Below are 18440 nucleotides of genomic sequence, written 5' to 3' on the forward strand. Positions count from 1 at the left end.
AACTATAATAAACTCCGCGGGTAAGTGAACTATAATATAGTTCTATGATAAGCACGTTTCATCAGGGAAAACCGCACAATATATGTGGAAGACAGTATCTCACACATTTATAGTAGCATTCCTCGTTCCGGTCGGAAACGGCCAGCCCCATAAAACGCTATCCTCCCATAACAGCACTGTTCTTCGTAATTTTTAGTGAAATCCACGCTTCATGCCCCAAACCGTACAGGAAAGAGCTGCCTTCTCCCTAACGTACATTAACCTGCTCGGCTTTTCCCGAAAAGTATAGCGCGCGTTCATTCGAGAACCGTGCTTGCACATATTATGAGATTTACGGGGATGCAGCGTGTGAGGAATAGCTGTGTACGGAAGGCATTAGCGAGTTTTAGTACGTTGTAGACTGTTCACGATAACTGTTGCGAAAATGTGATAGGCGAATCGTGCTGTTTCTTTGAAGCCGACGGCATCACATTGCTAAGCTTCGATTTGATAACTTCCTTTGTCATGCCGTTTTCGTAGAACTCTAGAACTCTTCCGATGTACTAAAAGTGGCCGTATTGACTATTGGCCGATGTACTAAAAGTATTGATTGTTACCAAGCCGCGACACGGTGGGTCATTGCATCTGGAGTGTCCTGCACGACTTTTACATGTTACTAATACCCTTGGACCAGGAAGACAGTGGTTTATTGTTGTCGCACAGACTGACTGACGGACGGATTGACGCGTATGCGGTCTGCGTTGTGTTTGACCTGAGGGCGCTGTAAGATTGTCCTCCCATATCCTTAGAAGGGCTTCAGTCGCTGAGACAGACCACGTGATACGTTTTTGGAAGCTTGTTCCAGCAGATCCGCGTCAGGCGCCGCCATTTTCCTCGGTAACGTCGAGAAACCGAGGTTGCCAAGCTTGGTTTTCCATAGCCGCGGTGGGCGGCTTACCTTTCGTTCGGTCAGCCGTGTGACAACGGCGAGTCGCGGTTACGTGTAACCGCAGTCACCTTAACCGCGTTTAGAGCTGCCCGTGTCACAAGGGTGTAAGGCAAATTCACAACGTTTTTCGGGCCCGTGTTCTTGACCGAGCCAAAACGCACCCATTGGAACCTACGGTGTTCGATTGCCCTTAGGTTCTATATTTGAAGCAAACGGACGACAAATACGGCAGTGTGAAATGGGCCTAAGAGTGACAAAGCCATTTTCTGTCTATCATTGGATGAAAGTTGCTTAAGGCCTACGTACCTCCAGTCTTGCAAACCACGTCAGTGAAATATCCAATAAGGGACGCCTCTCCTGGACTGACAGTCCCCTGCTCCCGATAGCTGTGTTTTCCCCGGCAACCCTTAAAGGGACCGAGAAGAGATCCTCAAAACCTCCGTAAGCCTATGTAATGCATTCCTCGGCGCTAATACTGTCACCATTGTGGGGCACGGACTGAACACTGTCACCATTGGCTAGAATAATGGAGATATTATTAAAAACAGTTTTTGGTTATAATATCTCCATTATTCTAGCCAATGGTGACAGTATTCCAGGCAGTACGACTCGGCCAAAAAGGGTGACCGCCGCGACCGCTGCCGGCGCGATGGAGAAACTAGATGTGGCGTCAGAAGCCGGTGACCCTTCCCCATTGGCGAGCTTGCTTGGAGCAACCTTGGGGTGAGCAAATCCTGCGAGTGACGCAAGGCCGCATGTAGCAGGGTGTGTGTGTGTGTGGAGGGGGGGGGGGGCGTTCGCTCGCCGCTTTTTTTGGCGCGTGAACTGCGCCCGCGTTGAATGCAATATGGCAAAATTCTCATGTATTTAGATAAAAATAATCCTTAAGAGACATTCTCCACCGAGAACTCATTTATTCGTGTTCTCTTTCATGCTCTTACTTCAATACCTCTCACGTACGGGCACCTCCCTTCAGCGAACAACAATACTGGTGGGTGTCACTAGTATAGTCATTAGACCATCATCTTCATACGCCGTTGGGGATAGGGAGACGCAATACCGCGCAAGGAGAAATACTGCAGCGCCACCATGGGGGAAGGCTCGCGTGGTGTCATGCGGCCAGTCTTCACAGCCAATAAGGAGACAGAGTGAGTGCGATGGATTACATTTTCTGGCGGAGGGGGAAGAGTGACGCCTCTATGCCTAGCCATCCCATCTGCGCGCAGTAATATTTTGAGAGCTGATAGACGAGATTTCTTTTCCTTCTGAAGTTGAACACGATTATAGAGAGGTGTCACTATGCCCCTTTATGGCTTAACATTAGCCTTCCACTAGATTTGACGTGAAATTGCTTCCACCATCAGAATTCTATTAACCAGGCTATACATACCTAGACAATTGCTAGATATTAAATTGTCTTGGCGAACATCACATTTGTGTGCGGGTAGCATGTGGGAAGATTTCGAACTAAGCCACGCAATTACTATGTGCTCCAATACGTAATCAAAGTTCGCACTTGTAAGCAGAACGGATGCGTCACATCAACTTTGGGATGGAAATTAGGAATGCGTAAAATTAGTGAAACTGGTGCACTAGAAACACCTCACTGCCACGGTTATTCCCGAATTGGATTCGGATGGGTTGAAGACGTAAAATTGCAGGTTATTCCAGGAGCACGCGACAGCTGCAGTCCATTTCTCATTGCACCAGATTTGCCGATGCCGCGCTCAGATAGTGCTCGTCGCCGGGCTTTCTAAAAGGATGTCGCCATGCAAAAACGGCCGGGGCATTCATATGCCCTCATCACTGGCGCCTATCGAGTGACTCGACAGAAGCGCCCGCACCTACTAACAGCGACGTTGTTCTCTGCTGCTGCTGCTTCTTTTTTCTCTCGATTTTTAGCTCATCGGCCGCACCGTAGTGATACGTGGGTGGTGGGGTGAAGTAGGGGGAAAGTGCGGTCAGCGTGCTCTGTAGTGCCTGCTCGGTGCACCCAGGCACGGCCCCTCGATCGCTCCCCTTGAGGGAGCGATCGAGGGGCCGTGACCCAGGAGAGGAAGAAGAGGGTGAAAGAGGGGGGCAGATGATGGTGGCACAGGAGAGGGAGGGGTGTGTGCTAACCCTCTTACTCTGGGATTGGGTAGTCCAAGAGAACTACCCACCACAAAAAAAATTCGAGCATCCCTCAGTAGTGTTCATTGCGATGCGAAGTTACCGCGAAGTAATCACCTGGAAGTTACCCCATGTGACCCACCGTATAGTAGTGTTTGTTGCTCACTGCACTCTCAGCAAAAGGGTTCGAAAAGGTGGCAACCGCATTCTTTACCACGTCGATGGCATCGCCCTCTTGTGGGAAAGCTGCATGGGATTTAACAACGGTGCCCGTTACCTCCTCGACCGCAGCGCGCCCTTTTGGTTGACAACGGATCTGGTTGGTAAATACTCGCGCCACGTTTGTATATATGCTTATAGTCAGCTCCGAACAAAAAAAAGAATAAAGAAAAATGCCCACCTTGTGCAGTTTAACAGCAATTTCTGTAAAAAAAACACAGTCGCTAACGCAGTAGCATTTTACTCGATAGAAGGTGCAGCAATTTATGGTGGCGTACATCCGGTTTCTTAAATAGCAAAATCTGCGCGTCCGCACCTCTAAAGCCTCCTTTGCGTGAAGGAGGCCCCAAGTATTTGCTAATGTTGGTTTATTGTTTCATAAGAGGACTTGTTTTGCAGCAAACGTCGCGCAACGCGGACCACGTCTTCGAATACGGCCGAAAGGTCGCGGGACAGTATTGCTTGCGGTACTGCTCCTGGAGAGATTTTTCTTGATAATTGCAATGTACTGCGTGTGCTCAGGTCTGCCTTCAAATCCGCTCTAAATTGCTCATCTTCAACGTAATGATTTATAGTTTTCTGTAGTAATCGCTTGCTTGTCATCCTGTTCATCGGGTACTGCTACAATATTACGAATAACACGGTTACATCTTTGGGGTGATGTACGAACGACGCAGCAGCATGCCTTATAGAGAACTGTGAGACGCGCTTTCTTGCAGGCTAATCTTCTTCGTGAGCTAAATTTTATTGATCCATAAATATCACCATTATTGATTGTTGCCACGACCGACCACTTGGAATTATATGTAAGCGCTTTGACCAAATCCCCTGGTGTCACCTTATGAACTAACATACATGACAGAAGAAAAAAAAAAGCTCCATCGTTGAGGCTATGTCCCCCACTCAGATTCCTAGCTTTCAAACTGGAAGGGGTGCAGCTGCTGCGTGGTACGTAAGAAAAGAAATGAAAGAGAAAAATAAGCGAAAACAGAATGCTCACTGAACTCAGCTATTTTAGAAACTTTGGCAAAGACACGCGTGCCTGTTTCTGGGTACGCACCATGAGGTTGAGCATTCACCGAAGAAAAAATGTCCCACAGAAGATCGTTTAGTTGAAAGAAAGCGTAGAAATACGTGACTACGACGAAGAGGCGAACACGCCATCGACTTTTTTCTCTGCACGTATGTCGAACTCGCCTGAGCGCCACTTGGGGTGTCGATTTACATATTGATTGATAACCAGTCGCTTCTGACGATTGCTCTGAAATATTCCGTCGCACGAAAAATTGATTTGAAGTTTGCGCTGCATGATTACCTCACTGCCCTTATTTCGTAGGCTGTTTATTGCATGCCAGTAAAAGGCAGAGAAATGCAACCATGCGAAATTTTCTTGGAAGTCCTCTTTTCCCGTTTCAGTATATCGTACCCTCGATACTGGCTCTGACGTTGCACTCATAGAGATAACGGAAGCTACCTCAAGCAAATACCAATATATAGCGATCTACTTGGTCCCCGCTTTTACAGCTCGCGTCAAAGTTAACTTGAATGCCGTTCTAGCCTGCGAAGCGAAAAACGCCTTCGTAACGATGGTCACCCCTCTAACTGGAATGAGATGACCCAAACACCCTCCGCCGTTATTTCTTATGAGCACCAGCAGGGACCGCAGGCCGGTAGGGCGTTTAAGTTAACTCTGATCCGACATGTACACATGTTACACTACGGATATGACGCTTATGAAAGCGAAGCGGACCGGTAAGTGACGATTGATAAAATGAACCACAGCTTCACGAAATCTAAAGACTCTTCTCTTAAGGCACAACTTTAAAACAAAAGCAAAAGAGTAGACACAGATAACACTGAACTAACAACTCCGACTGATTGCTTCGACATAGGCTACAAACTGCAGCCCTTCAGCGTTCGACTAAGGCCTGTAAGCGTTGTCTGCGTTTCCTCTTTGTTCGGTTTTTCATGTTGCGCTGTATTAGAACGCTCGGGTGTTGCCAACTAATCTGATTTTCTGCCCTACTCCCTGAAATCTATCTTAATTTGTACTTCGCTCCCTTTGCACAGCAACCTTGACAAGTGAACACATCAACGTAAAACAAAGCATGAGATGCCGTGCGACTTCTTCCCTTTGTCCCCTCGAGCGTTGCCTGGGTAGTCAACCCCGGTGGCAGAAGGATTCACAGGCAATGCGACAATTTAATATGTATATATATAGGTTAAAGAGGTTGATATATAAGACGGCTGCGAAGATGAATAAAAGTAAAATAAGACGTGGACGACAGATTACAGGAAAGTTAACAAAACTAGTTTATTTAATGAGTAATCTAACACAAAGATTAAAATATGCTATGCAACGTTTAAAAGAACAGTCGACGTTTCGACAGTAGCACTGTCTTCGTTCTCGTTGTTAAGGGAAAATTTATTATGAACGAAATACACAAGCGGTCCTCAGCACACAGTAATTTGATGGCTACACTAAAGGACCATCGGCACGCAAAACACAGGCAATATGTGCACACTATGCAACTATATAACTATTATACAACTATGCACACTATATACATCTAAATTTCATCAGTTATATAGTCTGTAGGCTATACCATGTCACAGTGTGAAAGTACAAAGAGAAAATTATACGACGTACACTATGTACAGTCAAGGTGGGGCTCCCACGATGAATACGTGGCCGTCCTGTGCACAAACTGAGGGGTGTGCCCCCCATAGCCTGTCGAAATGTTCACGTCCGAGCACGAGTAGTTAAACGTTATTGCATGGCATATTTTAATGTTTGTGTTAGATTACCCATTAAATAAACTAGTTTTCGTTAACTTTCCTATAATCTGTCGTCCACGTCTTATTATTTTACTTTTACGTAAAAGATTAGATAAGATAGATTAGAAGAATATTAATATTAATAGAATATTAGATAAGAAGATAAATTAGATAAAAGATAGATTATAACATGCTATGAAACGTCGACCGTTCTTTTAACCGTTTCGTAGCATATTATAATCTATGTGTTAAATTACCCATTAAATACATTAGTTTTTGTTAACTTTCCTGTGATCTGTCGTCGACGTCTTATTATTTTACTTTTATTCAACTTCGCAGCCGTCTGATATATTAACCTCTTTAACCTATATATATATATATATATATATATAGAGAGAGAGAGATACTCATGGAACGATGCGACAGCACCAGAGGACACGTGTTTCGCCGTGTTTGCGGCTCGTCAGCTCTGGGTAGCTGCGCATCGTTCGGAATTGGCAAACCAGGGGTCGCTCAGCGAGCGATATACATCTGGGAGGGTGACTGAGCAATTCTCAATGCCACAGTGCAAGCCAGTGAATTATAATGAGGGGAAAAGAGCCATAAAAGAAACAAGTAAATGGCACTAGACGTGCTTGAAATTCAAAATCTTAATCTGAATCTGTAATTTTGAATTTCAAACACGTCTAGTGCCATTTACTTGTTTCTTTAATGGCTCTTTTTCCCTCATTATATATATATCATACAACCACAAGGTCAAAATGAACGAAAAGTATGAGAGCGCGTAAGACTTGTAATTAATAACGTTCCCTTCACGTCCCCCTCTCTGGTCATTTTTCGGTTCTTCATTACGCTAAGCACGCTTCTCAATGCCACTTTCTTATACTCTCCTGTACTTTTTTGTCGACAGAGTATGGCAAAGCCGTCTTTCGATTCGTCCAAATAAAAACCAACGCAAATCTTTCTTGTCCACCCACGTTAACAGCAATCACTTACAGTTACAGAACAATTAAAACAAAGTTTTAATTGGATTGAATATACTTTAAATAAAGGCGGCAAAGTTTTCTGTTTTACATTTGCCGTTCTCTACTTGAACATCACAACTTCCCACGCGGTGTCCCCTCTAAGCGCTTCCGAACTCAATAAACGTAGAGAGAGACAAAACCTTTTAGCACGATGGGTGCGTCCCAGACAAATCAGTTCTAGAACTGCATGACGTGACGGTTTTCACTGAATGACGGCGAATAGATTTCACAGAAATACTTTTTCCTACTTTCAAAATATCACCACGAAGCTACTAACTACCTATAAATCATCTGTAGGGTAGGGGAGGGGGATATGTTTAATAGAATGAAAAAGAAAAATGGAAATGCCAGCCAGGCTAATGCCGGCTTGCTATTCCACAAAAGAAAGAAACCCAAAATAAACGAAAAAGAAAGACAGAAAGGAAAGGAAAAGTAAGGGAAAAAAGAAAGAAAAACAGTTAGTGAGTTAGTGCAGCACAAACACGACATGGCACAAGAAAGCCCAGTCAGAAGGCAGACGCAAGGCCCGAGTCTTTCAGGAAGCGGAGCACGGTTGTGGTGACGGCCCACTGGGTAGGCCGAGGGACGGGACCAAGGAGGGTGACCATGGTCATTGTGTTGCACCCAAGCTATTTAGACGGCGACGGAGGGCTTGCCGTTGGGGAATGAGCTGCTGGCAGTGCAGAAGACAATGAGGAATGTCGGCCACCTCAACACAAGGGGGAGCTGGATTGCCCCATTTTGTAAAGAAGCAATGGGGTGCGGGCAACGTTGAGACGGAGGCGGTGCAGCAGTGATTCCTCCTGGCGACTGCAGCGACACGCAATGAAGAAGGCAACCGAGGGGTCGATGGACTGCATGTGAATGCTGTAGGCGGCGGACTCAGATCTAAATGCTTGGGCACGGGTGGCACACCGGCGGTGAATAGATAAATGGCAATCCGAAAGTGTAAGGTGCAGACGTGCAGTGGCAGGAGTAGCAGCTGTGGCAGCTCGTCTTGCAGCCGCGTCAGCGCGTGTGTTACCGGTCAGTCCCACATGGCCGGGCACCCATTGTAAGAACAAAACATGACCATTGGCGCGGAGCCTGTTGTACGTCCGCATGGTCAGGCTGGGTATATCCTGTATGAGGTTGGGGCGAGACGACATCAAGCGGAGGAGGGACGCCTTGCTGTCGGTGAGGACGACCCATTTCCCAGGTGGCAAGTCAGAAATGTATTCCAGGGCGGTAAGGATGCCGAAGAGTTCAGCCTCAGTGGGCGACATCGGGTAGGGCAGTTTGTAGGACTGTTCATGGTCTGTATCGGGGACGTAAAAGGCTGCACCCGATGCGTCAGGCATTACGGAGGCATCGGTGAAGATTTGTCGGCAGTGGAGATGATTGAGGTGGGCCAAAACGAGTTGTTGGGCTACCACAGGGCTGGTTGCCTGTTTTCGGGGAAGGCATAGTAGCATGAATGCGAGATCGTTCTAAGGTCCACATTGCTGGCACAAAGGAAGGGGACGAAGCAGGTGTCGAGGACGGAAGGTAGTCTCGTAAGCGGGCAACTGCATTGGCAAAAGCGGACGCAGTGCTGCTCACAGCAATGCGGCGAAGGAGATGAGAAGGTTGCATCAGGCAGCGGGCGTAGACGCGGAGGGTGGCTGATTGGGGATAGGCTGCTCCCGAGCTTCAGCGAGTACGGAATATGTCTTCGTTGTTCGAGGGACTCCGAGACAGACACGGAGACTGAGGCCTTGGATGTTCAGGAGCTCCCGTTCTTGGGTGCAGCTGAGGGCATGAAGGATGGGAAGTAGGAAGGCTGTATCACTGTGTGCACAAAAGAAGAGCCGTATTAACCCGTTGGAGGTCCTGGCGGCACGGGCACCAGGACGCACATGCGATACGTTTGAGGACATTGACCTGACTGGAGGCTTCCGTAACAAACGTCTTCACGTGAGACGACCATGTGAGGCCTCGGTCAATTGTGAAGCCCTGGTAACGGCAGGTTTTGACTAAGGTTAGGGGCGAATAACCACCGTTGAGTGGATATTTGTGGAATGATCTCCGTGAAAAGGCCATGGCTACAGTCTTAGCGGGTGAGATGGCTAGGCCACGGTCGGCAAGATAGTGGGCGATTTTGTCCAAGGAGCGTTGTAGACGACGTTGGGTCGCATCACAACGAAGAGCAGAGGTCCAAATACAAATGTCATCTGCATAAAGCGTGATGTGGGTGTGACTTGGCAGCTGTGGAGGGAGGGAGGTCATAATGATGTTGAACAAGAGGGGGCTGAGTACGCTTCCCTGCGGGACGCCTCAGTGAACGGGATACAATGCCGTATCTCCGTCAGCAGTGCGGACAAAGAGGGAACGATCTGCGAGGAAGTCTCTGATCCATGATAGGGAGCATACCCCTACGTTGGCGTCCTGGAGAGCCACGAGGATTGCATTATGTTGGACACTGTCATAGGCTTACCTGATATCCAGGAAAACAGCAGCGGTCAGGAAGCGGCCCGCCGAGCCTGCTGCGTCTCACTGACCAGAGCAATGACACTATCGAGTGACGAACGGCCTGAGCGAAAGCCCATCATTGTTTCCTAGGAGAAACAATCACTCTGAAGGTGGCAGATGAAACGGGTGAAAATCATTTGTTCCAGAGTTTTACCCACGCAGCTGTTAAGCGCTGTCGGGCGAAAGGAGTCGAGGTGATGTTGCGATTGGCAGAGTTTGAGTAAGGGACAACCATCGCGAATTTCCATTCCTCGGCGATTCGCCCCTGCTGCCAACTGTCATTGAAGAGGCGTAAGAGATGATACCTCTCCACATGCGGAAGATGCTGGAGTGCCTGGTAGGGTAGGGCTCGCAAGAGTCTACTGTGCGTTGCTCTTCGCGCGCGTGATCTGTCTGTATTTGGAGAATTGGTAATCGTGATGAGCTCGTCTGGGTTTGGCCATAAATCATCTCTCTATCTCCAATGGACCATTTCCATGTTGGCGTCACCCCTAGGAATGTCGAACGTCGTGTTTTTCACCCCAGTAACCATGGCGACGCGCGTATCGGCTGGCGCATCGTGTGGTAAACAAACCAGAGAAGAGATGCAGAAAGAGTGAAAGCGCAACGGAACCTTGCAGTTGGTGATGAAGCCTAACATGGCGGCCGCCTACAGGTGGCTTCGCATGCGTATACGCTCATTCGGAACTGGTTCAATCTAACTATAAAATGGGTGCAGCGAGTTGTCATGGCATCATGGCCATGTCATTATGTCTAAGCACACATTTGAGAACACATTCGAGTACATATTTTATCTTTGGTACTGGAGCACACTTATAGCGAATACTTACTTCGAGGGAGACACGTGGGGACAAAGACAAGAAGAGAGAGCCAGTCGAATTCCGATTTGAATGAAAATATTACGGCTAGAGGGAACCAGTGTTTGCTCCTTCAAGGCACAAATAATGAAACATGAGCTCTCATATAGTTTAGACACGTTATGCGAAGACCCGCTGGCATCAAGAAGTCCACGTGGGAGAGAGGGAAATCCAATGTATAAACTGACGTTTTTTGGGGGGATCGGCCCCCCCCCCCTTCTGGATCTGCCACTGCAACGAATGTCCCACTGAAAGTCCTGAAAGGCCAGGTTGAAGTTGGACCATTATGGAGAAAATGTTTTTCGTGATATCGCTAGGAGCCGAAGTCCACTAGGATGCACCTAATGAATCAATCGACTGCACCTGAGACTTACTTTTATGTACTGTTATACTAGTGAGCCAAGTACATGCGGCCTTAGAGGCAGTTTGTCTCTGTGTGGAACATAAAAATTAATTCTTCAATAAGGATAAATAGTTGTCAGTTAAATTTATTAATTCACATGTCGCTTCCTAAATAATTCAACAAATGCAGTACACGCCGTGCGTTCCTTTCTTAATATTTTCATCGATATTTTCCCTTTTTTTATGTCGAGGACGTACTAACGGCACTGATTGTCTCTTTTAACTCTTCAGGCGGACTCTTCGACAGCGGCAGCGTGGAAGACGAGCGTTCCTTCACCTACGCCCTGGATCGGATAAACCAGAACAACGAAATCCTCCCCAGGTCGACGCTCTCTCCGATATTTCAAAGGCTTAAGCCCAAGGACAGTTTCCAAGCCTCGAAAGCTGGTAAGCAGGAGTGTATCTTCGAGGGAGTAGAGGCATTACTGAACCTATGTCGCTTAGGGCAATAGGACCAAACATTTCGCTGCGCAATAAAACGAAACATTTTCCTCGAAATCTTTTCCGCTCTGCAGCGCGCTCCCATCACAGTTAATTCCCACTTTCCCGAACTCCGAGGCGTATGTCATCTCGGATATATTTAGGAACATAGTTCGTTGGGTTATATTATACATTCACGAAGTTCGAGCGCATAAAATCTTCATGACTGCATGAGCAGACATAATCCGGTGCAGTTCTGAGTAAGTCGGGATGAACAACTGTCCTAACTTATGAGCAAGCATTCAAAAGACGACGTACGATGCACGAAGAAATCGAATGATGCGAGTATATACTGCTGCTTTATAATACTGAACGTACACATGTGCGCAATACTGTGTATAGTGAAAACATGGGCTATATAATGTACTTCAACAAAACGGCAAGCCTGAGCTCCAGGAATATCTCCCAGAAAAATAAAAAAAAAATACTGACGTTTGCGCGGATTCATCGATGTGTCTGTCCTCTGTGTTTCTGAAACTAAGGTATCCCTCAGGACTCAGCTATGGCGTTTTCATGTCCGTCAAGCTTGATATATATAGAGAAAACTACTATAAGAGCTTCGACAATTTATATCACTCACACTGTCTCGTAGCAGTCCGGCGTAACATTTCCATAGAGGGACACTCTTCCAGATATAAAAACGCGATCTCCTCATCGTAGACACAAAAGAGCGAGACGAAGAAGTAGAAGAGAAATTATAGATGTGTGACACGAAGCGTTCATTTTTGCTCGGGCTATGAACACAATGATTTCTATACTACAAGAGTGAAATTTTCAAATGTTGAACTTCGGACTATAGTGAAGTTCCTGTTCATGGAAAAAGAAAAAAATCCAAGGAGAATATATGAGTGCACGATGTAAAAATTAAGCGACACGTGCCCATTATACTCAACACTGAAGAACCTGCGTGCCAACTTTCAGCGTGGGCATTTTGACACCGAAGACGCCAGAAGATCAGAGAGACCTCTAACGGTGTCACCACCCGAAATTGTTGATTGTGTCTATGACCTCATTTGGATGTAGTTTCGTATCGGGACCACTGCCCTTTCTTAAAGAAAAAAACAATAAAAACAAAAATCAAACGCATTTACGTAAAAGAGGAACTAATTATGAATGAAATTAAACAGGAATGACCCTCGTATATTGCGTGAAACGTATAAAAATTAAATTTTATCGCCCGTTTCTTGAAGACAATCCGCCATCTTTACTGAGGACATTCTGATCTACACGGCGGCACAGTCTCGTGCCCTCATCGCCCAGTACGTGCCTCGAATCAGTTAGGCTTAGCATTCCCGTGTTTCTCTTGCGCAGAAGTGTATCAGACGGGGTTGTTGAAATCCGTATAAGAAAAGTTCTACTCTACAGTTTTTTATAATGCTTACATTTTTCGATTCAGTATATGTCCTTCTTTCACTTCTATGACATATTTACCTTCTAAACGCTTTCACTAATTTTTAAAAATGAGTGGTCCCGATACACCCCGTCATTTTGGCAGATCGTCGAATCTCTGCTGAAACAACTGCGGAGACTTTAAAGGCATATCCAGAGAAAGCCAGAGAACGCATCATGAAGAGTTGGGTGTGCGGGAGCTGTCAACCAAGTGGGTGCCGAAATGTTTGAATGACGATGAAAAACAACGCCGGATGGCTGCCTCCAACATGATTTTGCAGCATTTTGGGCGTTCTAGTGACACTTTGCTTGAGCGATGATTCTGAGACAGAATACCAGTCCATGGGATAGCGGCACCCGGGTTCTCCCAGACCGAATAAATTGAAGACTCAACGATCAGCGGGAAAGGTCATATCCATGGTATTCTGGGACAATGAATGTGTTTTGATGACTGACTATCTCAAGAAGTATGGAAGAGTTAATGCGGCATACCATGCTGTAGCGGCTACCATGCTGTATATCCTTCAGGGCTGAGCGAGAAGGCGGTGGTTACAGTGCAAAAACACTGCGGAGAAGAACATTCAGTGCCGAGAAGGAGAAGAGAAAAAATATACTATCCCAGGAGCGGCGTGAACGAAAACAACGAAAACAGCGCAAAAGGACACGCGAGTTATGTTATTGGTACAATTCTTGAAGCGTGTCTCGTGGAAGAAGGCATGAAACAGGTTGATTCATTAATCGGCAATCCTTTTTTCTCCGCCACCTTGAGGACTGGTAATATGGTTAAAAAATATGTCCATAAGAAAACGGCGACTGTGGTCTTTTTCTGAGACCACAAGAGAATCGGTATCTTCGGGAGAGCAGACATGATACTTTGTTCTTCAGTCTTGATGACGGATCAACGTGTCTCAAAATGGGATCGTGTTCATGTTTACCGCTTTTCTCGTCTTCCATAGACTCCGGTATTTCCGTTATGGGTTCGCGCTATCAAAGTTGATCAGTGGTTTGTCCTTCACATCTTTTGTTTATCCAGGATTAAAAAAAAAAAAAAGGTTTTGGTTTTGTTTTTGTACGTGATAATTTTTCCTCAGCTAACAGAGCGTTGTCATTCCAGTATGCAACCTTCTAAAGCACGGTGTATCCATGCTTGTGGGACCAAGAACGCCACCGGTACAAGCGGTCGTCAAATCCAGTTGCAACGTATTCCACGTGCCACATGTACAGACAACGTGGTCATTAAGGACCTCCAAGACAGAAGGCAACGGACAAATGTCAAGCGCCTACACGCTTAACGTCTATCCGCACCAGGACGTGTTAAGTAAAGCCTATCGAGATCTCGTCTTCAAGCGGAAGAGATGGAAGAGTCTCACTATCATCTACGAAGACATTGAAAGTAGGTATTAACGATAAGAGGGCAATTATCTCGTCGCGGAGTGGAAGATGCCGTTACGTTTACAGCAATACAAAAGGAACCAGATTCATCCGTTGTGTCGTTCGTGAATTAAGCGCGACGGAATCCGCAATTTCCATCCTACTTCTCCTCTTCAAGAGGTGCGACACGGCGGTGCAGATAGGGTGCCCAATCATTTCATTTCATTTATTTCATCTCTGTCACAGAAGCACAAAAGGCAGAGCTTGAGGTGACGCCTGAACCACCAATCGGTAGCGTCGAGCAACAGCAGAGAACAAACAGATAAATATACTTAGCATAGTGCATAAACATCATAGATAATTAATTCTTCATCTTATTTTCATTACACCAAACCAAACCAATCATAGATAATCGCACAAAATACCACATGCACACATTTATATGTTACGCGAAACGAAAAATGCTACGTTATCTCAACAGCAGCGTGAAAAAGAAATCAAAAAAATAATAATAAAATAAATAAAGAGAAAAAGACTACCACGGAAGGAACTACAACCGTCGAAGTACCTTGTAAGAACTCCATGTTTGCTTCATTAGCTGGTAAGTGTGATTTTAAGGCTCGCTTGAACTATGCATGGGATGCCTGTGGGCTCATGAGGTCCGGAAAATTGTTCAAAAACTGAGGTATTAAGCAAGACATAGCTTGTTTGCCAAAGTTCACAGTACGGGGCCTATGAATTTTCTGTCTTCCCTAATACCAATACGGGGGAACCCTGTCTGCAACAAACAACGACTACATGAATGACGATGAGATAAGGTGTTTCAGTGCAACAACCTCCGTGCATGTGGGATAATATATGGGCGGGATGACGATGAAAAGGATGGTGCATACGGGGTGGGGGGTGGGGGGGAGTTCTGTTACAGTCCTGGAGTCCTGTTACAGAAGTGGGCGTCGTGCTGCCGTCGTCACGACTATAGCGAAAAAAAGAAAGAAAGAAAAAGAACGCAAAGAAAAACAAAACACAAAGGAAGGACGGATAGAGGAGGTTGAAGGATGGGGATGCGGTGAGGTGCACGAGTAGTGCCTACACACAGCGCACACAGATGACACCAGCAAATTAGGTATCATACACGCGGATCCGTCGTAACCCTGTCTGCAAGACTCAGCTTGTTGTGTTTAACCAGTGCGTAAATATGCATTGCGAGTTTTAACAGAAACCCGTTTTCTACATGTGAGACAGAAGTGAGAGAGAAGTGAGAATTCGCACATTTGGAAAGAGTACAGAAAGAGGTCTGTAGAAGTCGGCATTTGTTATGAAGCGCACTGCTCTTCTCTGAAGAACTCGCAGTTCATTGAAATTGCTATTTGAGGTGTTTCTCCGTATTAATAGGCAATAATATAGCTTGAAATACACCAGGGCATAATAAATGCATCTCATCAACCAATTTGGGAGTATTCCTAACTTGTTCCGCATGAGTATATTCCATAATAAGTTTTCGTGAAACCATAGTCCTAGAAATTTAATTTCTTTTTTAATGTTTAATTGGCATTGAATTGATGCGATGAATGAATTGATAGAATTAATTGATGGAATGAATTGATGCGAATGAATCATCGCAGGAAACATTTTACAGAGACCAGTAAGAAGACGCAACGCGTCGGTATCCGTTCCTTGAGAATGACAGACAAATGAAAACATAAGTTGCGTTTTCCCCGGTGCTTAAATCCCGGATGACGCAACGGTTCATTTCGTATGGCTCTCAAGGTAACGACATCTTTGTCTCCGCAAGTAGCATTTTTTCTTACACTTTACCATCCCTTTATGTAATGCCACCTACACCGTACATTAACGTTACGGTTGAATGGGGCCACTGAAACTTAAGAGCCCTAAATCTGAAAATGGGTTTCAAATGTCTTTGGAGATATGTCCCAATTGCTGGAACACACTTCTAAGTGTGTTGTATCTGTGCCGAGTACCTCTCTTTATCTTCCGCTCTCGCTGAATACTTTCGCTAACATTTCGCAAATTTCGCGAACTGAACAATGCTTTCTCTCCGTTATAGGTTTCATTCGTATGAAAGACGTTATCAATTCTTCTTTCGCAAGGGGTGCCAAGGTGAGGATGGAACATTACCAATCTCATATGGCCGTTAAGACCCTTCTCAAGAAGGTAGCTACGACGCGGGAGTACAACATCGTGCTTGACGTCGCGACCGAAAAAGTGCCCATCTTCCTGCAAGCGGTACGTCAGTTCTATGTTTCGTAAACCTCGTGACAATCGTCATTTAGTTGTTGCTGCTATTGCTATGCGCTTCAGCAGATCATGCTGTTGCATATGCATTCAATGTAAACATTGACAATAAACTACTGCCAATGGACTGCTGTCAACGGACTGCTATCACTTCGCTTTCATTCGCCACGGCTCCCCGTACAGCGGCAATGACAGCGTTCACGACAATCCGGTCTGCTAAAACGGAAGCCTGAATGCGCTCGCTTCGAAGGGCCCTAGATTCCCGTCAGCTTTTCAAGAAACATGGTTCGAGATCCACTAGGCTTTTCTTTACGATTCAACGGAACTGTTGTATCTCTTATACTGACGCATACGTAACGCTATCCTTCGAGTGGGCTTCATATTCGTAAGTCGTTTTGTCACCGGCAGCGCAGACGCGTCCATGTGACGCGCGCGCTACGTTTGTTCCTCTATCGACGGCTTGCATAAGTCCTAGGAGGCAGTGCAAAACAGCGCCGTACACTGTGGGACTGCAGAGTTGTACTTAACTCGTTACCCTGTAACCAGTTACCTTTTTAGGATCTCCCGGCCGCTCGAAACTTTGCTTCACAGACTTCGACTCAATGTCCCATTGGCCAACGCATTTATGTTCAAGATAGGCGCCCAGCCTTCGTTGTTGTGTTCAACATGTGGTGTGCGTGAACATATTCTTCTCGAATGTGCGTGGTTTCAAACTGCCCGTTTGCAACTTCAAAGATCCCTGGAACGTCTTGATAGCCGACCTTTTGAAGTCGTGAAAGTGCTGGGCGAACGGCCTGCGATTCATCGTCAGAGTGCGTAGATCTCACTGATCACCTTTGTTAGGAGCATAGCAGAGCTCTCGTCTTTTCAGACAGTTTTTCTTTTTTCGTTTTTTCTTGACATGGTGAAACAAGAAGATACGAAGGCAGAAAAATAGGTGATGTCAAGTTGCCGGTGCTGAGTAAATCAAAGAGTGATATTAAACGGTAGGAGCAACTTATTTATTTACACATGGTAAGGAGACTTTCGTGCACGAGACTGCACCAGACTAACCTGAAGAAGTGCAGTCTCGTGCACGAAAGTCTCGTTACCATGTGTAAATAAATAAGTTGCTCCTAACGTTTAATATCACTCTTTGATTTACTCACCACCGGTAACTTGACATCGCCTATTTTTCTGCCTTCATATCTTCTTGTTCCACCATGTCAAGCCCGAACGGAGTGGAGCATCGTCCCCGAATCGCCATAATCGGTAACTCCCTAATCAAGCTGGTACCCAAGTTTCTCAGCTCGCAAGACGTCATGATCAAAGCTTTCCCAGGAAGAAGGATCCTGGATTTCATAGCCGTCGTGGATAGCCACCCCCAGTATTTGGACGTAATTATTCTTCAAGCTGGTTCCATCCATGTAGGTGAAGCATCAGTATTCTCGTGTGTGGAGCATTTTGACCTGTTACTTTCGCACATCCAATCTTCTCGACCACACCTTTTTGTGGTATTGTAAAGCATCCCTCCTCGACTCCCATCCTGGTACGTCCACCAGGATCAACGAGCCTTTATCGTTGATACCAACTACAAAATTCGACTCCTGAACCAACATTTTTGGTACTTGTCGATTGTAAATAACCACGTAGGCTTCAGGTAAGCTGGAGAAGTGATGTCTCGTGCACGAAAGTCTCGTTACCATGTGTAAATATATAAGTTGCTCCTACCGTTTAATATCACTCGTTTCTTTTTTTTTTCTCTCTAATAGATCTGCAGTAGCTTGTCCCGTGGTGAGCGTGCTCACATCTCCATATTTTTTCTCCTACCATCATCATCATCATCGGTTACTGTCAAGTAACGGGAGCGCGTTCCTTGTGTTACTTTGGTAACGGGTAACGTATTTAGTTACTTTTTTCGGTTACGTGTACAAGTCTGTGTGGGATTAACGTCCTCTGGAGCTTTGCTGTCTCCACGTATATTTGGCGAGCCCTGCATGTTATTCTCTCTGCGGCAGTGTGAGGTTTCTTGCCCTGTTGATTGCTCTGAAGGAACCTCCGGTTACCAGCTCCTGTGACATAGAGGCTAGGATGATCTCTCTCCACGCCGAGACTTGAAGGTGACGCCGGTTTGAATCCCCGCAACGACTGTGCTGT

General features: G+C 45.9%; 1 protein-coding gene across 1 annotated transcript in view; it reads left to right on the forward strand.

Annotated features, from left to right (window-relative positions):
* LOC135401123 (glutamate receptor ionotropic, kainate 2-like) overlaps nt 1-18440 on the forward strand; it is a 96013-nt gene that overhangs the window by 20213 nt on the left and 57360 nt on the right. Inside the window, exons 2-4 of the mRNA XM_064633320.1 lie at nt 11043-11198; nt 13795-14073; nt 16117-16295. Coding sequence (XP_064489390.1) covers nt 11043-11198; nt 13795-14073; nt 16117-16295 — 614 coding nt within the window. The remainder of the gene's footprint in view (nt 1-11042; nt 11199-13794; nt 14074-16116; nt 16296-18440) is intronic.

Source organism: Ornithodoros turicata, chromosome 7 (assembly GCF_037126465.1).
Source record: "Ornithodoros turicata isolate Travis chromosome 7, ASM3712646v1, whole genome shotgun sequence".
In the NCBI taxonomy this organism is placed as follows: Eukaryota; Metazoa; Arthropoda; class Arachnida; order Ixodida; family Argasidae; genus Ornithodoros; species Ornithodoros turicata.